Source organism: Protopterus annectens, chromosome 6.part0, assembly GCF_019279795.1.
Source record: "Protopterus annectens isolate FY-2018-M chromosome 6.part0, PAN1.0, whole genome shotgun sequence".
In the NCBI taxonomy this organism is placed as follows: Eukaryota; Metazoa; Chordata; order Ceratodontiformes; family Protopteridae; genus Protopterus; species Protopterus annectens.
Window position 1 is genome coordinate 88,684,155 of NC_056737.1, and position 25,029 is coordinate 88,709,183.

The 25,029-nt window shown below is 42.3% G+C and overlaps 1 protein-coding gene across 1 annotated transcript in view; it reads left to right on the forward strand.

Moving 5' to 3' along the window:
- The window catches only part of IFT43 (intraflagellar transport 43), a 2,700,032-nt gene that overhangs the window by 543,908 nt on the left and 2,131,095 nt on the right, over positions 1–25,029 (forward strand). Inside the window, exon 4 of the mRNA XM_044073868.1 lies at positions 7,776–7,840. Coding sequence (XP_043929803.1) covers positions 7,776–7,840 — 65 coding nt within the window. The remainder of the gene's footprint in view (positions 1–7,775; positions 7,841–25,029) is intronic.

The window sequence follows — 25,029 nt, forward strand, 5'->3', positions numbered from 1 at the left end:
AAATTTCTGACCTGGAAGACGGTCTTTTTAACAGCCATTACTTCAGCTAGGAGGGTTTCAGAGCTCCAAGCTCTGCCCATATGCCCTCCCTATTTAGTTGCTCACAAAGACAGAGATTATCTTAGAAAGAATCCTTCATTCCTTCCCAAAGTATTTTTTGAGACCAATTTGAATCAGTCCATTGACCTGCTTGTCTTCTTTTCAAACTATGGCAACAAGGCAGAATGTAAACTACATCAGTTGGATGTCCACAGGTAGTTACATTTCGACTTGCATAGAACAAAGGAGTTTAGGAAATCTGACCAGCTGTTCGTCTCCTTCTCAGATAACAGAAAAGGTGCACCAGTTTCAAAAGTTACCTTGTCAAAATGGCTTACTGACACTATTACCTATGCATATAATTTTCAGCATAAACAGCTGCCAGGAAAGGTTAGAGGCCACTCAACAAGAGCTCTGTCAACTTCGACTGCCTTTCAGGCCAGACTACCTATGGACTCAGTCTGTGCTGCAGCCACATGGGTCAATCCTCATACCTTCATCACTCATTACAAAGTAGACATGGCCTCCCAGAACAGGGCTTCCTTTGGTTCCACTGTTCTGAAGAGCTTATTCCCTTGAGCCACCCAAGAAAGAAGTTGCTAGGGACGCTGTCCCAACCAGCAAGAATAAAGCTGAAATGGGACAACATAACATTAAGAAGTTATGTACTCACCATAACATTCCATGTTTGTTGTCCATAATCTCGTCTTCATTCTTGTGTCCCATCCTCCTTCCCCCCACCTTCACTCCTGGAGGATCGAGAGGAAATTTTTATTATTGGTAAAATGTTCTCTGCTTCCCTTCTTGCCTCATGAGACATAGGCTAAGAATTATTACCATCACTTTTAGTATATGTTTTCTAATATGTTATTAATCTGCAAACAAGATCTGGGTAATCTTCCCTAGGCATTATGAGATAGGGTATAGCCTCGAGCCAGTAGAAGCTCTCGAGCTTTAGTAATAGGCCGAGTCAGAACCAATGCTCAGTTCTGAACCCAACCAGCAAGAATGAAGGCGGGATTATGGACAACAAACATGGAACATTATGGTGAGTACATAACTTCTTATAGGTTCATAGGTTGGTACTAGGCTATCGGCTCTAAGGCCTATGCAAGCCTAGCCATAACAATTCCCTGGATATTTCTTCCCACAATATTTACTTCTCTGAGCCCCTGTCTAGCAGGGTGACTGACATGATCCCCGGGGTGAATTTCCTACCTCCCATCCAATCATCAAGGTTCCTTTTGAAGAGGGCCAATGAGGCACTCTGCTTGACATGTATGGGCAGTCTATTCCAGAGTATGGGGAGTCCCTGGGTCAGGAACCTATCCCTCCAACATGTTTTGTTCATTGTGATGATAAGGTTTAGATCCTTGGAGCGTGTGGCTCTGCGGGATTGGGATTTCTTTAAGTGGAGCATGTCTAACAGCTCAGGGTTTGACATGGCCTTGTATGTTAAGCAGAGATCGCCTCTGAGTAGACGATATGCCACAGAGTATAGCTGGAGTTTTTTTAGACGGTCAGCATATGGTATCTGCTTTAGGCCTGTGATTCTTTTAGTGAGGTATTTCTGTGGCCTTTCCAGCTGTTACAGATGTCTTGTGAGGTACATACCAAATGGGGCGTTATACTCTATAATGGGTCTAATGAGGGATGAGTACAGTGGGACAATGACCTCCTTTTTTCTGGATGAAAAGCCCTTCGTGATGAGGTGTGCCACATGGAAGGATTTCCTGACTGTTGTGGCGATGATGTCAGACCAATGTCCACCTGTGTCCCTAAGTCTGTCATCACACTTTCGATGTTTAGTGTCCTGCCACCAATGTGGTAATTCATGGGTATATGTTTTTTTCCAAAGGGGATAACTATACATTTCTTGGCATTAAGCTTGAGCCCATGACTCTGGCACCAGGCATCTGTTTCTGTAAGGCCCTTTTGTAGAATATCCACATCATCTGAGGATTCAATAATGGCTCCCAGTTTGCAGTCATCTGCAAACTTTGTTAGCCAGAGTCCCTTAGTGTTGGCCTGTACTTCAGAGAAGTCGATGCCAAACAAGAGTAGTTCCAGGACTTAACCCTGAGGTACTCCACTTGTCACTTGTCTGGAGCTGGATTTGGAGTCGGCTACTTTTACCATCTGGGTTCTGTCAGTAAGCCAGTTGGGAACCCATCGAGTGACATAGGGATTTATGCCCAGCTTAGTAAGTTTATCTATGATTCCAGAGTGGGGGATGGTGTCAAAGGCCTTGGCGATGTCCAGATAGGCTGTGTGGACCACCTTACCCACGTCCACAGCTCTGGAGACTGATTCAAAGAAGTCAATCAGATTCAGGAGACAAAATCGGCCCTTCACAAACCCAAACTGGGTGGGGTCCAGTGTTTGAAGGTTGCCAATGTCTTTGTTTAGAAGTTCCATGATAATGCGTAACATTCCCTTGCAGATCAGGCTTGTCAGACTGATGGGACGGTAGTTCCCGGGATCCAAGGCGGATCCTCCCTTGTGGAGCGAGATAACTGTAGCTGTGCACCACTCAGTGGGCACAAAGCCTGAGGTGAAGCTATGATTAAACATGACACTTAGGTGAGGTGCCAGTTCATTTTGTAGTTCATGTAGTACACAGCCTGGGATGTCATCTGGTCCCATGGATGCTGTATTCTTAGCTTTGGAGAGTGCGGTTTCTACCTGTGTGGCCAAGATTATCGGAATTTGGCAATCTTTTGGTATTGAGATGGGCCCTTTAGGGGGTGAGAGGGGGGTGAAGTTGGCACTAAATCGATATGCCAGGATATTGGCAATATCCTTGGGATCAGTATATTTAATGCCATTCTGTTGTAGCTCAGAGCAGATCTGAGCATTGCCATTTAGATTCTTGACATAACTATAGAATGCCTTGTGGTTTTCTTTGGAATCTTTGGCAATTTTATTTTCGTAACTAACTTTTGAGGATTTTATGAGGGATCTCAGCTTCTTACTGAGGCTGGTTAAGCACTCAGGGTCTTCCCACATTTCAGCCTATATCACAATATGGCAGTTCTCCCCCCTCCCCTGCATACATGGCAGGTGTACACACAAATGAACGTATCCTCTCAATGTCTTTTGAGCCAGTTAAATTAAGAAGTATAAATGCCTTTGTACGTGCATCTTTATCAGAAAATGCAGCCTGTATGAAAATATATTTTTGATTAAACACTCGCCAATTTTCAACAATATTATTATCAAACACTAGCTGTCCAAGTCTGCGAAATACCTCTGCCATAACAACAAAATATGTTTAAATATAAGCATAGTCCAGGTACTAGTATTTATGCTCAAATGCACAACAATTTCACTGAAAAGGCTTCACTTCAACACTGCAAACACTCGGGATACTTCAAAAAGTTGCAGTTAATGCGAAAAAGTAGTTCATTGTGGAAAAATGCAGTTTTTTAGCCTTTTCATACATTTTAACACTTTGGAAATTTTGAACACTTTTGTATTTATTTCAGATACATTTATCAGTATGTTGCAATTTCGGATATTTCATTTATCTCGGTATTTAGTTTGACCATTTTGAATGCTTCGCCACTTATTCAGTGACTGAAAAATCATATAAATGAGTTCAAGTACCTTTGAATAACTGCTGACCAGTTTGCAAGTTGGCTCCTGTATATTCCTCCACTTCTAACTGCATGCCTCGTAGTTTGCTACTTGCTTCACTTTGGATCCCATTCTGACACCATATCGCATGTCTGTTGTATTCAAATGAGTCATTGAGTCACTGTGATGAGTTCAGGTTGTTTATTGTACATAAACACATCAGGATCTGTAACTGGAACATATACTTAAGCTGACTAACTGACTCATTACTTCAAACACACTCGCATGTAGATCTCCATTCATGCTTGCCCTCACTCTGTCTGACTATACAAAATGGCACTGATCTTGCATGTGCTCAGTTCTGCTTTTCCACCAATATGCAGAGTAATTCTGAAGATTCAGAAGGAATCCCCTAGGATCATTGTGGTGACTCCCTTCTGCCCCAAGTAACAATGGTTCCTTCTTTTTTGAACTAGCCAGGGTCAATTGCCACAAGCTTACTTATGTTATAGACCATGTTCCTAGTAACTGTAATGGAGACAGTGAGGGGGAACTGGAATATAGGGAATTAAAGTTGACTACTCACTCAAGATTGGGGGTGTTTGATACACCCCATCCCCAGTCTACTCCAACTGACTGCCTGGATTATAGGGTCTTAATTCCCTTTAGGCACCTGTTTACTGAGGACATGCAAAGGTAGTAATGGAGTCAAGAAGGCCAACTACTAGAAAATTATAAATTAGCAAATAGAAAAGATTATCTAGTTGGTGCCAACAGAATAACCAGCACCCATTCAGGAGTAATGTTTCTCTGGTTTTACAATGTTTGTGTGCATTACTATTCTGTGGTCTTTCTTAATCTACCATAAAGGTTCTTCTATCAGTCTTTTCAACATGTCTGCCCATGGATCCCCCTCTTTCAATTCATTCTCATGTCAAAATGTTTTTGAAAGGGGTTATGCATAAGAAGCTTCCAAGACCACCAGTGGCTCATCCTTTGGATATTCATTTTGTATTAGAGAATCTAACACTTATTCCACTGAACCAGCTAATCAGACTGATTTGAGGTTCTTAACATGGAAGACAGTTTTACAGATTGCTCTGACTTCTGTAAGAATATCTAAGTTGTAAGCTCGCGTGGTAGGCCAACCTTATCTGATTTTCCACAGAGATAGGGTTTCTTTGAGAACTAATCTTTTTTTTTTTTTTGCCTAGATTGTATCTGAGTTTACTTTTTTTGCCATTCTATCCACATCCCTTTCTTCTTTGAGGTAGAAAGGATACTTCATACCTTGGATATCAACACACAACTCAGGTAATAAACAGAAAACACTACTGACAACTGACTATGAAAAACTGAATCTATTTAATTAATGAATAAGCGTTTTTGACCTTAATAGTCTTCATCAGAACAATAAATTAACAGGTTGAAATTGATTATATACTCACATCAACAAATGACATGACCTCATTCAGTTAAAATAACAAGGGTATTAATTATTTTTGTAAAAAAATATGTACTTTCAGTGCTATTAAAATGTACGTAAAACAGAGTTATTTACATGTAACATTGTCTTAAATTCAAAATAACTTTATAATTGACACTGCTGTTCAAATCTGGAGGGTGATAAGCATGAAATAAAATATGCCACTTTAATTCCATATATTCCAATTCCCCCTTGCTGTCTCCATTACAGTTACTAGGAACATGGTCTATAACAGAAAAAAACATACCTTTGAAATTTTGACATTCATTTGAACGATTACGTAAAGCATTATCCATGTTTTTTTACGTTAACAGTATACTGATGTTCATAAACATGTTTTCTAAGCTCTCTGTTGGTTTTCCCAATGTAAAATGACTCACATGAGCAACATTTAACTAAGTATACTGCAAATCTCGATGAAGCCTGGTCCTCAGATAGAAGCACATAAATGTTAGAGGGATGTTGGTTGTAATCCATGCCTTGAAATCTCTTCATCATATGTAGTCCTCAGAACTTCTTCAGGTGATTGCAGACAACAACACAGTGATATGATACATAAGCAAAAGCAAAGGGATGCCAAATCTTACCCTCTATTCAGGCTGACCATAATGGTTCGGAAGGTGGCTTTACAGTATTATTTAACCCTCCAAGCATCTTGCATTTCATCAGAGCAAAATATAGTGGCAGTCAAGCTGAGCAGGACAAGGACATATCCTTGTGGATGGAAATCGAATGAAGGGATCTTCCTAAACTTGATTATTTGTGGAGAAGACACTCCCCTCAAAACAGGCAATTAAGCAAATTCTGCACCGTGTCCTCTTGCAAACAAGAATGTTCCTATATGCCTTTCCACTTTTCCACTGATATGCAAGGTAATGATGATGATTCAGAAGAAATCTCCGAGACACCCTTTTGGCCCAGACAGCATTAGTTTTCCGTTTTTATGGAATTGGCCAAGGGCAATTAATATAAGCTTCCTCACAGACTGGATCTACTCACACATCATTGGGGGGTTTGATGCACCCCAGCCTCAAACAATGTCAACTAACTGCTTGGATGATTAAGTTTTGATAACCTTTAGGCAGCTATTTCATACAGACATTCAACAGGTATTAAAACAGGCAAGAAAACCTACTACTAGAAAGTCCTATATTGGCAAGTGAAAGATTTTCCACTTGGTGTCTACCAATAAGGTCCCATCAGGGATTTTGTACTACTGATGTTGAAATATGGACTCACTTATTCCTCTGTGAGAGTTCATCTTACATCTATTTCAGCATGTCTGTCCATGGATCCTCCTCTGTCTTCTTTGTTAGTGATAAAACAGTTTCTGAAGGGAGGTTTTATACCCGAGACCTGTTCATTGACAGGTTGTCCTTCCTTGGGAGTCTTTACTTTGTGCTGGAAAAGTTAAATATGCCTCCAATTGAACCTGCTCTTCAAGCTGACTTGAGGTTCGTGACTTAGAAAACTTTACTCATCATTGCTCTGACATATCTAAGAAGAGCAACAGCTGAGTTGCAAGTTCTCATGGTCAGTGAGCCCTATCTGATGTTTCACTGGGATAGGGTCACTTATGTCTAAAGTGATTTTAGAGTTTACCTTAAATTAAGCAATCAATTTCCTATCCAGGTCATAAAAAACAGAGAAAGGATTCTGTGGACTGTGGACATTCGTAGGCATCTCAGATACTATCTTGACAGAACTCAGGTCCTTTAGAAGGCTGATCAACTGTTAATTTCGGGATAAAAACAGGACACCCTAAACAGATAATTTCCAGGTGATTGTTTTCAGCTGTTTCCTTTTGCTATATTCACCATGGTAAATCTATTTCTGGCATTATCATGGCACATTCTGCTAGAGCCTTGTCTTGTCTTTAATGACATACTGAAAAGGGATGGAATCTAGAAGCATTCTCTTTACATACTTTCACAGAGCATTACAAGCTGGATTCCTTCTCCAGGTCCAGGACTGGTTTTGCTATAACCTTTCTCCAGGGGCTCCTGGATCTATATCCTTCCTCCTCCCAAGTTGAATAAGATTTGGAAGTCTTCCAGTATAGCCTACAGACTTCTGCGTCAGTGAGAAAGATGAAATACTTGTACTTACCTTCCTGTCTCCTGCAGTAGCTGCAGTAGTTGGGATATAAAGTATGGTTTTGTTTCATACTTTGTATAGTAGTTATGTTTTAGTAGTTCAGGACTGTTAGTCTTTTCTCTCTATCTGTATGGGCAATAAAGTGCTGAAGAAAACTTCACACTGACTGCTGATTTCCATCCTTGGCATTAGCCTGTCAGCAGTAAGAGTGAAGTTGTGGGAGGGAGCCAGATCTTTGTGAAGCTCTTTTGTTATTTTATCCTGAGCAGCATACAACCCAAATAGCCTGAAGGCTACTGCAGCAGGGAGTAATTTGAACATCTACTGCTGTGGGTAAGTGCAGCTTACGTAACTGTACTTTATAGTGCAGTATTAGTAAAAAATTTAAAAACTGTACATTTATATAAAAATACTTGTCTTTCATTGTCTGTGAGGGTGCTTTCATTAGTAGTGTTTTTAAGTTGGCTTTCCCACCTGGTTTAAACTGTGTAGTATACAAGAATTCATTAGATGTTCAGGGTGCACAATGTCATGAAAACTGTACTTATTTAATTATTCTTCTTTGTATTTTTAGGTGCAGCAAGCAAAACCAACACGTCGACAGGGTGGCTGGGCAGATGACGCTTCTAGCTTAATCAAGTATGCTTTGAATTTCAATTAATATCAATGTATGCATGATATAATTCTAGTTGACAATTTTTATTAACTGAATTATATTGCTACTCCATGTAGTTATTGTATTGTATACTTGTGAAGAGAATTCACCTTTTTTGTGATGTAATTTTTCTTCATGACCAGGAAATCTTTGTTATTAGTTTATTATCTTTTGCTGTCTTGGGATCTCCACACAAACAAGGAAGTCTGCAAGTCCTGTATATAAATTCTCAGTAAGTCATAAAATTTAATTTGACTGTAAATACTCATTTTTAAGTACGTACGTACTTGATTATGGAGCCCTAAATTTCAGTGTCCCACAGGGACCAGTACTGGCACCACTGCTGTTTTCATTGTTTATTAACACCACCCTGAAATCCCCTTACTTAGATCTCTTTTTGTATGGAAATCAATATTATTACTTAATACTGGCAAATCATTACCTTACCTTCAAAACACACTTCAGGAGGACTTCTGGTGGTCCGCAAGCGTAGTGTGTTGAAGTAACATTTGGTCACCCCAAGCAGATCCTCAGTAATGATCTGTGCTTCCCCATATAAACAGGTAAGTGCCCTCAGTGTTACAATTACAGATCATCCTGATAGTATTAGGTATGGCAACAAATGTACTGTGGCCTGTTAATGGACTCCTCACTGTTACATAAAGCACATGCTGAAAATGCTGTTGAATAATAATCTACCCAGCCAATTTGTTGCTAGATAATTCTGCCAAACTGAAATCTAAGCCAATGCACTGAAGGTTAATTACAGACTATATGGAAACAAAACAGTCACTATGTGAAACTTAACTGGAGTGAGATGTTCAGTGGAAAAACTGCAGATGGAATGTGGAAAGTTTTGAAAGAGTAACAGAGTGTAAAAAATTAAAAAAATGTTTAACATCAGATCTAGGCATACAACATCAGGGGAATATATTTCCATAAGAATAAGATATCTGGTTAAGGTGAGAGACAAAAAAATATAACAAATGGAAGAGAGGTTGAACTACAACTTTGAAAACTGAAATAAACAAGCTGGACAAACAGATTAAGCATAGTGTGAGACAAGATCAAGAAAATTTTGAAGAAAATGTATATAGAAATATTGAGCGTAATAGGAAACCTTTTTCTAGGTGCATAAAATGTGGAAGGAATAAAGACACACAAATTGATAAACTGTGTACAGATTCTAAAATTTATTCTCAGACACAACAGATTATAGACGCATTTACAAAATCTTCTGCAAAACAGTTTGGCTCCACAAAAGGGGTGCTAAGTTGTCTGAGTGACATCCAGGTATCTCCAGATAACTGGAATCAAATTAGTTTATACTGAAAAAGAACTGCGCAAACTGGATCCAAACAAAGCACAGGAGGAGACGGAATTAGTAACAATGACCTGAGAACACCTCAGTAAGAACTTACAGTACCAATTATTCACTAGGTCATATAAATATGGAGAGATTCCTCAAGATTGAAGACGTGTGCTTATTAAGCCTGTCTTTAAGGGAAAGGGAGAGTAGGACTAACCCAGAGTCATAATATAGACCCTTAAGTCTACTTTCATGTTGTGGAAAAATAATGGAGAAGGGAATATTTGGTAAGTTATTGTCAGAGCTGGATAGGTTGGGACTTGAAGCCATGTATCAGCATGCGTATGTTGAAAACAGGTCTATTACCACCTGTAACATGATGTTCTATAACAATATAATAACAGCTGCTGTTGTGTCTTTCGGCTTTTCCCAGTTAGGGGTTGCCACAGCGGAACTCCGGTCCGCTAAGGATTGACAGTAGATTTTTATGTGCCGAGTTGCCGGCCCTAATGCACAACCTTCAACGAAGGTATGCCCATTCACGCATGTCTCCACACAGAAGACACTCTAGCTGAGAATCGAACAGGACGTCTTACTGTGAGGCGACAACGCTACCGCAGCACCACCACCGCAGTCACAGCTATGAATGAAAAATTGTGCTGTGATGTAATTTATAAAGATTTAACTTCAGCATTTGACAGTCATACACAAAACACTGATCAGTAAATTAGTACATCTAGGTATTGATGTATTCTTGATAAGATGGATAGCTGCATGGCTTACAAATAGAACATGGCAAGTATCATACAGCAACTGGACAGGTGAAATCCTTGGTTACAGTCAGGGTGTCCCACAGGGCTCTGCCCTAGGCTCTTACTTGTTTAGAGTGTATCTTTCAGACCTAACTTTTTCATCTGAGGTGTTCTATAGTCTGTATGCAGACGACCTGAAATTGGGTAACCTGATTACATTTGTTACTGATAAGGCATGTTTGCAAAATACCTTGACTAAATTGAGTATTTCAGCACAGGAGAATAATATGCTGGTAAATACATCAAAAACTAAGCATATGAGATTTGGGAGACATAAATTGAAAGGTGAATATTTAATACAGCACACACTGATTGAAACTGTAGACTCATTTAAGGATCTAGTTATATGGGTAGATTCAGGTATGAGGTTTTCTAATTATGTCAACCAATTGGTTAATGATAGTTATAGAACCTATAGGTTGTATAAAAAAAATTATAAAGTCTAGGAAATCAAAAATAATGAAGTCATTCTTTGTTAGTTACATTAGACCCAAACCTGAGTATGGGATAACAGTATAGAAACCCTATAAGAAAACAAGCATGAGTAAACTGGAAAGAGTACAGGGGAAATGTACCAAGGGCGTCCATGGATGTGAAAATTTAAGTTATTATGAAAGACTAAAATATCTGAACTTGTACAGTGTCTCTTACAGATATCTAAGAGGAGATCTTAGTCAGGTATATAGGGCATTTAGAGAAAACTACCTCTGGGAATGTTTGGGGTTATCAAAAAGTACTAGAGAATCATAAGACAACCTATGTAGAAGATTCTATAGAAATGAGAAGTGTACTAATTGGTTCTCTGACAAAGTAGCCGAAGCATGGAACAGACCACCAAATTACATTAAAGAAAGTACTAGTTTAGATGTTTTTTTAAGAACAGCCTGGACACTTATTATGGGAACAAGTGTTTTGGTATATTGGCAAGCTAGGAGGGCATTAATGCCTGTGCTTGAAATATTTGTATGTGTATATGTATGTATGTATGTATATATAACAAATGATAAGCAAATAAATAAAATGCCTGGTTTCACGTTATCTTGTAAGGGTATACCTTTTTTCTTATGAAATGATAAAGCAACAAATATTTTACATTTTATTAAATTCCCACCATGTACTCTCTAGTGCCTTGGGTAATGCCTTCCAGGATAATAATCAAGCACAGACAAAATATCAAATAGAAAACCAAGTAAAAAAATTATTAACATTAAATGACATCAAAATTAGTATTAAAGGGACAGTGTTTCTTATAAAGCACTCTTCCGAGGACTTTCACTATTTAAGCCTTAAGGTTGCAATGTATTATACTTTAAAATAAACAGTGTCTCTTTATGCAGAATTAGTTCTCTTTTTATTTACATTTCACTGCTGCAAAACCGCAGCCTATAATAATAGACGTTGTCCCGTTCGATTCTCAGCTAGAGCTTCTTCTGTGTGGAGGCATACGTGAATCGTATGTGTATACGTGCCTTCGTTGAAGGTTGTGCATCAGGGCTGGTAACCCGGTACGTAAAAATCCACTACCAATCATTAGCGGACTGGAGTTCCGCTGTGGCGACCCCTAACCGGGAAAAGCCGAAAGACACAAACAAACCTTCATGATGCTGTAAAACATGAATAGATACTGAACTACCTTATTTTTTAATTTTTATGTCCCTAATATGTAACTTTGTTTTAAATTTTCTAGAAGTCTGACTTGTCTATCTATATATCTGTATATTATTATTTATTTATTGCCTTTTGTTTACTGGGATGGTCTGACTGGGCTGTAAGGCCCATTTTCAGCAGAGGCCAAGGGAGAAAAGCTCCATTAAAGTTTAAAAAAAATTACGGAGTAAAAATAGTTTCAGTTTTTTTAACAGTTGAAACTGGGTTTTAGAATCATACAAGGGGTTATACAATCAAGCCAGAGTTTAATACAATTTGATTTTTGTAGGAGTGTTTTACAATAATGAACAGGTTGCATTTAGATATACAACAGTATACACATTTTATTTACATGGGAGTGATGAAAAGCAGTTATAAATGATGATAGAATTCATTTACATTATTTACAGAATAAGATAGGAGAGCTGGAGAGTTGAGGGCTGGTGGTAGACATCTGAGAGAGAAAGGTAGTTAGGGTATGAAAAAGAACAGGGTCAGGAAGAGTTTAGATGCTATTTTAGGTTGTGCTTAAAGCCAGATGTACAGCTGTCCTGTTTTAGTGGAATAGGCAGGGAGTTCCACCATCTGGTGACATAGGATGAGTATAGTGAGTCTCCAGTTGTGTTATGGAATTTTTAAGTTATTTTGTGTGTGTGTGTGTGTGTGTGTGTGTGTGTGTGTGTGTGTATATATATATATATATATATATATATATATATATGGGGATAGTCTCTGGTGTCCTGTTTTTTCCGGGCTAGCAATGAGACAATGCCACCTGTCCATTTTTTTTCCCGGAAATCAAACTGATTGTCTGGTAGTCTGGAAAACACTGTACAAACTCCGGTATTCTGTTTCAAAAAAAGAAACAGACTATCGGAGTTTGTTAAATCAGTGGATTTACTATGCTTTTATTACAAAATGCATAGTAAATCTGCAGAAAAAAGGAATCACAAATGGAAAAAGAGGGTGTTCTCCCTTGTCTGATGTGACAGTGACGTCATAAAATGGTTGAAAGTAGGTGGGACATGGGTAGGGTTATGGAAGGTGTAAAGGGTGTGGCCTATGTCCAGTTTTAGCCACAGTGAAAGATTGCAACCCTAGACATAGGCTAGAGTAGTGGAACTGGCTGTGTGTACACAGCATCCATGTATAACCCAGCCAGCTCCAGGAGCTAGCTAGATTCTTAAGTAATGTTCCTAGAAAGACACTAACAGCTCTTTCTGGCTCTGTATTCTATAAAAATGTTTTTTTTTTGTTTTGTTTTTTTTTTTTTTGCTGCATTTTTTTCAAAATAAAAAATTATTTTCTTTAAGTGGTACATGAGGATGACAATTGTTCTAGTTTGTTTCCTAGAATGTACTTGTTTTCCAAAGGTTTTGACAAACATATGAAAGGAGAAGTCATGCATTCACTAAGAGGGTATCTGCACTTTATGTACATGTGTTAAAAGGAAATCTTAGTACACACAGAAATCCTGAGTGTTTATAATAGTATTGTTTCACCCTGAGGTGAAACATTCATTTATTGTCTTGTTATTGCTAAACTGTTTTATGTAACATATTTCTGCCTCTCTTGTTCCCTCTAAGCATTATAGGAAAGAACTGTTATTTACAAAACTGCATATTTATACATGCAGATAATACCACTGCGATGGGCGGAACTGAGGAAGAATTAAGGAGAGTGTTGATAAAGGTGAAAGTAGAAAGAGCAGTAGCTGGCTTCTTGACTGACATATTTAAAAAAAAAAAGTTGTCATCTTGCCCTATCTGTTCTTTGCCAATAGATGGGGAAGAAGTGGAAGCAGTGACTGATTTTTTTTCTTTGGATTAAAGATCTGTGGAAATGGTAATTGCTGCCATGATTTTAAAATATGCTTATTTCTCGGACAGAATGCTCTGGCAAATCTGTACACTAAAAAAAAAAAAAAAAGAATGAATGAGCAAAGACATCATCACATAGTCAAAAAGGTCCAGTCAAAGCTATGGTTTTCCAAGTAGTAATGTATGCATGGGAGTTGGGCTATAAGTAAGGCTGTGCTCTGGAAAATTTACTTTTTTGAGGTATTGAAGAAAACTGTTTTGAAAATTCCCCCGTCTGCAAGAAAATCAAAATTCTTAAGGAAATATACCCAGAATCTTCGATGAATGATCTTAATGTAAAAGTAAAACTGAAGTACTCTGTCCTCATAATGTAAAGACAGGATTCACAAGCAAAGACGCTTTGGCGGGCTTTTTCTGGCATTAGAGAACTTGGCATAGCACCTCGTGGTCCCCTGCAGAGTTCCTAAGCCAGCAGAGAGCAGAAAAAGCAACTTTCTTGATTATAAGTATTTTTTAAACATTTTATTTTGCATTTTTTGATCTTTTGAGCTTTTCGACTACTGTTTGTGCCTATATTACTGTTTTATTACCTGATTTTCCTGTTTTTCTGTGCTTAAATTGTTGATTGCACTTGTTGGCTAAAGATGTTAAGTTGTCTATCTCGCCTTCATTCTTGCTGGATGGGTTCGGAGCCGACCTCGGCTCCGACTCGGCCACTCTAAAAGCTCGAGAGTTGGTTCCACCGGCTCGAGGCTCCCCTTATATCCCACAATGCTAGGCGAGAGTTACCTCAGATCTCGTTTGCCGCTACAGCGATCGAGGTGTTGGTTTTCTACCGGTTCTTGGTAAGTGACTTTCTTGTAAAGTTAGTGTATTAAAACCCCTTTAATTTTAATATTTATACTTATTTCCCTTAGTTTAGAGGAATTCTTATCCCCTTTCTTAAAAATTCCTGTTTTTCCCCACAAGAACTTTAAGTTCTTCCCTGGGCCTACAGGCCCTTTTCTTTCCCTAGTGGAGTGTGTGTGTGTTATTTTTTCTTAATTTAAAAACCTAGCTACTTGTTTTATTTTAAGTTAAACTAGACAGGGTGTAATCAGTGTGTTTGTGACTGTGTGTGTGATTACACCTTTGAGATGTCTAAAGAAGCAAAGGTCTCCGGATTCAAGAAGTGTGATGCGTGCTGTCAGAAAATGTCTCTGACAGACGCTCACACTTCTTGTGTCTACTGTCTGGGACCTTTGCACCTGCAGGACTCCTGTGCTGTTTGCCATGGCTTCAGCCCCAGGGTCCTGCAGGAAAGAAAAAATAAGTTAATTTTAAGAGGCTTACTCAAGCCAGAGGATTCCCTTACTGTGACTTCAGGGAAGCCCTCCAAGGCATCTAGGTCTTCGGCTCCGACAACTGAGCCGAGACCTAAGGCTTCTAAACCTCTGCCTACATCGGCTCCGGCTGGAGCCGATGAGTCTCATTCCACAGTTTCTGTGGTTCCCTCGGCTCCGGCTGGAGCCGAGGTATTAGAAATTCCCGTGTCGGCTCCGACCAGACCTTCGGAGCCGACAACTAGGAAGAGGTCCAGGTCACCATCCCTTGGCTCCGTTCATTCGGCTCCAGGATCTCCCCTGCTGTCTGAACGGAGCCAAAGATCTCACTCGGCTGTCGGATCATGACCTTCAGAGGGTAGTGAGTCGACTTCTTAAGTCCGAGGCACTGGCCCAGATGCTTCAGAGCCCGACTCATCAGTTGATGCCTGCCCCTGTCCATCAATATATTCCTCCTTCGACTCTCTTGAGCTCGGAGCCGGGTCGTGTCGGAACCGAGACTGTGATAGCGTCGGAGCCGATACAATTGTCTTCGGCTCCGTCGTCGGCTCCGATTTCTTCCTTGGAAGAATCTCGGCGCCAGACTTCACTCGTCGGCTCCGAGGGGGTGAGTGGCATCGGACCCTTGTCCGACCCTGCTCTTCCTCTCGGAGCTTCGGCGCTGGTGAGTTCGGCTCCGACATCGGCCTCGGAGCCATCACTGTCGGTGCCGAGGGGGGTTCTCAGCTTCTCGGAGCGGGGACCTCTGGCTTTGCCTGACAGGGGTGCTTTCGAGGTCATGCGGAGTGTGTTAGAGCCTGGCTCTACCCCACAGTCGGCGCCGTCCGCCCCTCCCTCTACGGTGCCTCAGGTCAAGTCGACTCACTCCCTCATCCCGGACCGCAGAGAGCCAGCTCCTCAGGAACCCCTGTGGGATCTCATCCTCTTCCGAGGCCTCTCCTGACTTGGCAGAAGAGCCCCCTCGGAAGAGGAAGTGTAAGAGGAAACACATTGACTCACCTGAGTCAATCACATCTGATACAGATTTAGATGATTCCGAGGGTTCTCCCCGTTCCCCTTCTGAAGATGTCTCTTTTGCAGACATTCTAGAGATCCTGAAGCAGATGGGAAATTGGCCAGCCCTTAACCCTTTGGAGGATGAATCTGTATATCTTGAGGCGTTTGGCTCTCGCCCTTCCACCTCCTGGGTGTCCCCCCCCCCTTGCCCCCCTCATGCAGGTGGTTGCTAAAAAGGCATGGACGGCTCCTGATTCAGTGGATCCCACTCCCAGGAGACCCTCCAAATTCATAACGGCACCAGCAGACAAGCAGTTCTTAAGAAAAGGAGTTTCTGTGGATGCTATGGTGGTAGCTGCTGCCACTAAGAAGGAACTAGCTGATCCTTCAGTACCTGTCCATCCACCTAACAAGGAATCTAGGTCCATGGACAGGTACGGGAAGCGGATGTTTTTGTCAGCGACATTTACTATGCGTTCGCTGAACTACCTGTGCCATTTCACTCGTCTTCAAAGGGACTTGATTAAAGAAGCGAGTGACATGTTGAAGGATCCTACAGCTGCAGGGTTTCAAGATAAAATGAACACTCAGCTGGTTACCCTTAACTCCATAGCCAACTCCTCCATGCGCCTCCTTTCCTATGCGGCTGATGGAGCGAGTAGGGCCGCAGGAACAGGTGTGGCCTTACGTAGGCATGCCTGGATGCGGCTATGCAATTTTGCGGACCCCTTCAAGACGTCTTTCACTAACTCCCCATTTGATGGATCATCTCTCTTTGGTCCTCAAGTGAAAGAAACCTTGACTAGGTGCGAGACTGATGGCAAGACTCTTTCTGCCGTCGGAGTCCGTTTTTCTACTCCTTCTAGGCCTTACCCCAAAGGCCAGAAAAGTGGGAAAATGTGGTTCCGTAAACAAAATCAAGGGACTTCGCCTGACGACAAAGTCGTTACCCGCCAGAGGCAGAGGCGGGAATAACAATGGTAGACGCCCTCGAGGCAGGGGCTCCGCAGAACCAGGGCAATCAAGAAGCCTTCTCTGATAAGCCCTTTCAGCATCCCTGAGGTGTTGCCCGCTGCCCACCTTCGAGGCAGTCGGGGAAGGTTGTCACTGTACCCAAAAGCCTGGCTATCCCTGACTCAAGACAAATGGGTACAGTCTATCATTTCGAAGGCTATTCTATCCCCTTTCTTCGCATTCGAAACAATCAAAAAATCCCTTCCAGATGTTCCACCAGCAAAGGGATCTAGCGGTTTTGGAAATTTCAAAACTGCTTGCAAAAAGAGCAATTTAGCCAGTTCCAGCAGACCAGCAAGGATCCGGAATCTACTCAAGGTTCTTTTTAGTTCCAAAGAAAACAGGGGACTGGAGACCAATTTTGGATCTCAGTATCTTGAACAGATCAGTCAAGAAAACAAGATTTCGGATGGTCACGCTGCAGTCCATCCTTCCTCTATTGGGAAAAGGAAACTGGATGTGCTCTATAGACCTTCAGGATGCGTACTATCACATAAAAATGAACAGACGCTCCAGAAGATTCCTCCGCTTCAGGCTGGGAACCAGTCATTTTCAATTCAGGGCCCTGCCCTTTGGTCTCACCACTGCCCCGGTGTTTACCAAATGCATGGCATTGGTACCTTCTCTGCTGACACGACAAGCATTCCAGGTCTTTCCATATTTGGACAACTGGCTCCTCACAGCTCCCACCAAGCATCTCCTTCTGATGGCCAGGGATTACACTTTTCGCATTTGTCAAAAGTTAGGCATTTCAATAAATTGCGAAAAGTCTGTTTTGTTGCCTTGTCGTACTATTACCTACATAGGCGCAAATCTAGACACAGTAGACATGTCTGCGAGGCTAACAGATCAGAGAATAACAGACATACACAGACTGGTCTCACTCCTTTTCAACAACAACAGAATCAAAGCCAGGTTAGTTCTGAAAGTGTTGGGAATTATGGCGGCTGCCATACCTCTGCTTCCATTAGCCAGATTCCACATGCGAATCCTTCAATGGATGCTCTTTACACAATGGTCATACCAGCAACTTCCAATGTCCCACACCATTATGATCACGCAGCGTGCAGAAATCATCTCATGTGTTGGATGTCTTCCCCTCAGCTCTGGTTGGGAAGACCCTTTGTACCTTCACCTCCGTTTGCTACTCTGAAAACGGACGCCTCCCTGATCGGCTGGGCTGCGCATTATCAGGGCAGGACGGTCCAGGGCACATGGCAACCAGACGAATGCCACTTGCACATAAATGTTCTGGAGATGAGAGCAGTGCTTTTAGCGTTGCAAGCCCTTCAAGACTCTCTCCCCTTGGGAACGATTGCAATCCAGCCAGACAATATGTCTGTAGTGTGGTACATCAACAAACAAGGCGGAACCAGGTCCTACCCCCTGTGTCGAGAAGCACTCAGATTGTGGCAATGGGCGATTTCTTCTCAGCGTTTTCTGATAGCAACGCACATCCCCGGGAAGTCCAATCAAATAGCGGACAAATTGAGCAGAGCTATCCTCATGCCTCACGAGTGGTCTCTGAAAGACTCTGTTGTGAGAGAGATTTTTCTCAAGTGGGGTCAGCCTTGCTGCGATCTTTTTGCTACTCCCCAAAACAGCAAGTGCAGACATTATTTCACCCTATTCCCTTTACCAGGCCAACCCAGCAGAGACGCTCTAGTCCAAGTTTGGCCCCGGGGACTTCTGTATGCATTTCCTCCCTTCCCACTAATCTCTCAAGTGATACAGAAAGCTATCGCTCAGAAGGCCTCGTTGATCCTCATTGCTCCTTACTGGCCTCGACAGGTGTGGTTCCCCTTTCTACATCAATTTCTACTGGAGCGACCTTGGCATCTGGACCTAGTTCCAGACCTTTTGATCAATCAATCGGGTCAGTTACATCGCTCCCTCCCCTCTCTGAACCTCACTGCTTGGTTCCTCCAGTTCCAACCTTAGCCAGGCTTCCTCAATTATCTCACTCTGTTCGAGATATTTTGATAGCTTCCCATAAATCTTCCACTAGGAAGATTTACTTGAGTAAGTGGAAACGTTTCACATTTTGGGCTCAAGGAAGGGACATAGATCCTTTCACTGCTTCCATCCAAATAGTCCTTGATTTTCTAGCTGAACTCTTCCATGCAGGTTCATCCCCTTCTACTCTTAAAGTTCAATTGGCAGCTATCTCTAACTTTCATGTGGGTATTTCTGAGTCTGCCTTAATGTCCCACAAGCTTTGCAAAGCCTTTTTGAAAGGAGTTTTTCTTCTCAGACCTCCTATAAGAAATCCTCCTTCTCCTTGGGACCTAAATTTAGTTCTTACTAATTTGATTCTACCCCCTTTCGAACCTGCAGCATCCTGTTCTTTAAAATTGCTATCATGGAAGACTCTCTTTCTGGTAGCTATTACTTCAGCTAGAAGAGTCTCAGAACTTCATGCACTCAGCTGTCGACCTCCTTATCTATTGTTCCATAAGGACAGGGTATCCTTACGAACCAACCCGTCCTTTTTACCTAAGGTAGTCTCGACGTCAAATCTAAATCAAAGCATTGACCTCCCTGTCTTTTTTCCAGAATATTCCAATAGGTCTGAACAAAAATTACACTGGCTAGATGTTCATCGTCAGTTGAGGTACTATTTGGATAGAACAAAACAATTCAGAAAATCTGATCAACTGTTTGTCTCCTATGCAGAAGGCAGAAAGGGACTTTCAGTTTCAAAGGTATCATTATCTAGATGGCTTACATCTCTGATTACCCTCGTTTATGAGATTAGACACCAAAAGCTGCCTAATAAACCTAAGGCCCATTCTACAAGAGCTTTGGCTACTTCCTTAGCCTTCCAAGATAGACTGCCTATTGACACCATTTGTGCAGCGGCTACTTGGGCTACTCCTCACACTTTCATTTCTCATTATAAGTTGGATTTAGCTTCTAGGCATAGAGCTAACTTTGGTTCCACTGTTCTCAGGAGTCTGTTCCGTTAGGCCACCCGGGACAAGGTGCTAGGGACGCGGTCCCATCCAGCAAGAATGAAGGCGAGATAGACAACTTAACATATAGAAGTTATGTTCTTACCATAACGTTCCATGTTAGTTGTCTTCTTCTCGCCTTCTTCTTAAGGCCCCACCCTCCTTCCCCCTGGCCTGGACAGACCTAGAGGAGTTGTGATTGTGACCTCTCTTTCTACCACCTCTTTCTTAGACATATGCTGCTTGCATATCTCCTGAATCAGGATGTAGGTCACCCTTCTTTCTCCTTGTTGTTAGAGGTGGACTCTGTTTAGAGTTATTCTGTAACTATTATAAGCTGGGGTTAGCTTACAAACGAGATCTGAGGTAACTCTCGCCTAGCATTGTGGGATATAAGGGGAGCCTCGAGCCGGTGGAACCAACTCTCGAGCTTTTAGAGTGGCCGAGTCGGAGCCGAGGTCGGCTCCAAACCCATCCAGCAAGAAGAAGGCGAGAAGAAGACAACTAACATGGAAGGTTATGGTAAGAACATAACTTCTATTTTTGCTTAAAAGTAACAAACAGGCTAATACACTCAAGTGTACCAGCCTTTGATAGCAATTTAGTCGAATACCAAAGCATTTACTGTATTTTTTCTGTCTGTTTGCAAAAAAACTAAAAAAAACCCCAAAAAAATACTTCTCCTTTCCTAAACTTTCCTAGCTAGTTGTTCCAGTGATCAGATTTTGCTGATCCCTGGGCTTTGTATTTGGTTCCTGTGTTCCTCCATTTTCTTGTGTCGCCAGAGGTAGTTTCTTTACTCACCAGTGGGAGTGGGGAGTACTGAGCTGCTTGTTTGTCCTCAGAGGAGTGGTTAGAGACAGCAACTAGTAATTCGTTGGCCATTTTGGGTCATTTCCTGTTTTTTCCAGCCCCCAGCTATAAAGCACGCGTTAGCACGATTTAGCGCGGAGTTGCCACTGTTGCACACAAGAGCAGCAGCGGTTAAACAAGGTTAAACTATTCGGGCTACCTAAATTCCACTCTTCAAATTTTCCCTTAAAACTACCTTCCTCGAACTGTACTGCCGATCTAACCAGCGTATCCTATAACTAAAAACTTCATCTCTACTTGATTCCCAAGTAGACTATTCTCTATCTGTAAAGCCTAGCACTTGCTCCTACAGTACTTGCACCTTGATAAAGCACTATTATTATAGATAGTACCCCACCAGCCTAGAACCCACATCCCCGGAGTCTTTTGTAAGTTTTTTTATCTATTACTTCTAGCATGTCGAGGGATCAGTTGCTAGTGTCCTCTCCTGCTCAATTGGTGAACCTGGGAATATTGAGGCAATGTTACAATTGCCTCATGTACACAGACAATCCTCTCCTTCTCCCACAAAACACAAATACATGTGAGAGATGCAACTATATGGCCAAACTGGAGGCTGAGCTCTCTCAACATAGGACTGGCAAGACCAGACAGGAGGAGAAGGTAACCACACACACTACATACCCAGTCACACATAGTACCATCACAACTTCAAATCATACACATAATCACACAAACACATACTCGGAGGCTCTGACCAAAAATCTACCAAAACAGCAGAGGCCTCCAAAGCAGACACCCAAACAACTACCACCTCAGGACCCAACACATGCAACACATAGACCACACAGTCAGAGTGTCAAACAGTCACAGCCCTTAAGGCCAAACACAATGCCAGACACACTAGTCATTGGTGACTCCATAGTCAGGCACACTGACGTCCCGCTCACCAGACTGTGTAAGGAGAAGGTCACAGTAAGCTGCCTGTCGGGCGCTAGAATCCGCCACATAACGCAAGCACTCAGGTCTCTCAACAGCAGGTACAAGTATGACTCAATCATTGTCCATGCTGGTGTCAACGACCTGAGACGTACCTCCTTGGACTACATGAAAAGAGACATTGAGGAGCTCTCTGATTATGTAGCCCAGGCAGGTATGACCCTGACCTTGAGCAGTGTCCTACCTTCACCTAGAATGATGCCACAATACAGTGATAAGATGATCAGCTTTAATAATTTGCTTAAATTTTGGTGTCATTCAAAGGGGATCCAATGTCTGTCTGCCTGGGAAGACATGCTGGACAAGCCACGCTGCTTCGCAAGGGACGGCTTGCACCTGTCACCCCTGGGCTTCCGGATATTGGCAAAGGCTCTTGCCACCCCCATAGTGCCTTTTTTAGGCAAGGCTCAAATTCTAAACCTACCACCCTAGAACACAAAAAAGGAAAAAAAAACTGAGGGTAATGCTGCTCAATGCCAGAAGTCTCAATCTCAAGATGCACGCACTCGAGGCCCTTCTCAGTATGGAGAACATCGATGTCTGTGCTGTGACAGAAACCTGGTTCAAGGCTCCAGAGAGCACCCCAGCACTATCAGGTTTCACCTCATATCATGCGTTCCGGCCCCAAAATCCGGACAACACCAAGAAAGGAGGGGGGGTGTCCATATTCATAAAGGACACACACACACCTCAAGGTTGGTGGCAACGCACGATGCATCGGAGACCATCCAGGTGCAATTAACCATAGGCAAGACTGCTCTGCAATTTGTAGCATGTTACAGGCCACCCTCTCAAACTCAGGAACCTCACATGGCCTTCCTGAAAACACTGGAGGGGATAAATGTATCTCCAAACACCATCATACTAGGTGATTTCAACTACCCTAATATAGACTGGGAACACTACTCAAGCCCAAACACTCTAACCCAAAGGTTCCTGGAGTTCATAAACTCAAATGCCATGGAACAACTAGTCACCATCCCCACAAGAGGAGAAAACATACTTGATCTCATCATCACGAACATGGGATCACAATGTTCAACACCGAAGTATACCCCTCACTGGTGAGATCAGATCATAAACTAATCTCGCTGGAGGTCCTCATCCCGCCTCCACCTGAAATAAAAAAGACCACAGTGAAAAACTTCTCAAAAGCCGACTTCACACTTCTAAAACTAGTGTGGTCTCCTTTAAGGCCCCTGAGCCAGTGGTAAACATTACTCAAACCGCTGAATCACTTACAAATGCCTTCTACCAGCACCTACAGGACTGCATGGATCAGGCAATCCCAAACAAATAAGACTCTTTGTACCAAAGGCAAGCGTCCAGTCTGGTGGACCCCAGCCATAAACAAGCTCTACAACAAAAGGAGGAAGCTACTACAAGATAGAGCAAAATCCTTGAAAGGTAAGACACCTTTGATCATTATAAGTAAAAAACTAAGAGCTCTCATAAAATCATCCATGGCAAATTTCGAGAGAAAAATCGCCAAGGACTCAAAAGACAATCATAAGGCCTTCTTTAGCTATGTTAGAAACCTAGGAGGAAACTCCCAGATATGCTCAGAATTAGTTCAAAATGATGTGAAGATTACTGAACCTACACACATTGCCAACATACTGGCTGACAGGTTCAGTGCAAACTTCTCCCCCCCTTCCCCCCCAAAAGGAGAGATATCTATACCAGAGGATTGTAGCCCCCCAAACATCTCCAACGCCCAAGTGAGAACTGCTTTCTCCAAGGCAAAAAACACAGCATCCATGAGACCGGATGGTGTCCCCGGCTGTGTGCTCCACTAACTCAATGAGGAATTAAACCCGCAGTTAGGACAGCTGTTTAATCTTAGCCTCACCTCAGGATACGTACCCAAGGAGTGGCGCACGGCGACTGTGGTCCCACTTCACAAGGGCGGTGCCTCCACCGACCCTGGAAATTACCATCCCATTAGCTTGACAAGCCTTATCTGCAAAGCCATGGAGAGGATCATAATGGAACTCATAAATAAAGACATAGGGAACTTGCAGACTTTGGATCCAACCCAGTTTGGCTTTGTCAAAGGCAGATCATGCCTTTTAAACTTGGTTGACTTTTTGAAACAGTCACCAAGGCCATTGATGAGGGCAAGGCAGTCCATACAGCCTACCTCGACCTGGCAAAGGCTTTCCACAATACCCCACTCAGGTATCATCGAAAAACTCATCAGCTTGAATGTAAACCCATACATCACAAGATGGGTTGCAAACTGGCTAAGTGACAGAACCCACAGGGTCAGAGTTGCTGGCGCCATGTCAGACTCAAAGCCTGTCACAAGTGGTGTCCCACAGGGCTCAGTCCTGGGACCACTCTTGTTCGGCATCTACTTTTCTGAAGTACAAGCAAACACAAGAGGGTTATGGCTGACAAAGTTTGCAGATGACTGCAAACTGGGCGCCATAGTCGAAAACACATCTGACACAGATATCCTTCAGAAGGGCCTCACAGAAACGGATAACTGGTGCCAGAACCATGGCCTAAAGTTAAACTCCAAGAAATGCATAGTCATACCCTTCGGGAAAAACAAGGTTACCCCTAGCTACCATATAGGTGGCAATCCACTGAGCACAGAAGTAGTCATCAAGGATCTGGGGACCCAGGTTGACAGTAACCTTTTGTTTGACACTCATGTTGCCAAAGTAGTTAGGAAAACCTTCTACATTGCCCACCTGATCATGAAGGGATTCACATCTAGATCTAGGGAGGTCATCGTCCCCCTATACTCATCACTCATTAGACCTATGATTGAGTACAATGCCCCATTCGGAATGTATCTGACCCGACACCTGCAGCAGCTGGAAAGGCCCCAAAAGTTCCTCACCAAAAGGATAAAGGGTCTCAAAAATATGTCTTATGCTGCCCGACTGAAAGAACTCCAGCTCTATTCAGTCGCATACTGCTTGCTCAGAGGTGACCTGTGCCTGACATATAAGGCCATGTCAAACCCAGATTTGATGAATATGCTTCACCTCAAAAAATCTAGATCCCTCAGAACCACAAGGGCGGGAGACTTAAACCTTGACACGGTTATTAATAGAACGTGCTGGAGGGGCAGATTCATCACCCAGAGACTCCCTATGCTGTGGAACAAAATCCCGGTACATGTGAGGCAGAGCACCTCGCTGGCCTTGTTCAAGAGGAATCTTGACCAATGGATGGGAGATCGCAGATATACCCCAGGGATTACTTCAGTGTCACTGCTTGACAGAGGCACAGCAAAATAATAGGCATAGTTTTCTTCAAACTAAAGGGGTGGCGAAAGCCACATAACTATGGGCTAGGCTTATAAATGCCTTTGGGCAGATAGCCTAGTATGAACCTATGAACCTATGGGATCGGGAAAGACTGAAGGTGAAAGACAAATGGTGTGACAGAGGTTAAGGTGGAATGATAGTATTACTCAATCAGTAAAGAAGCAGTTGTTTACAGACATACCTGGTATACTTAAGCTCTT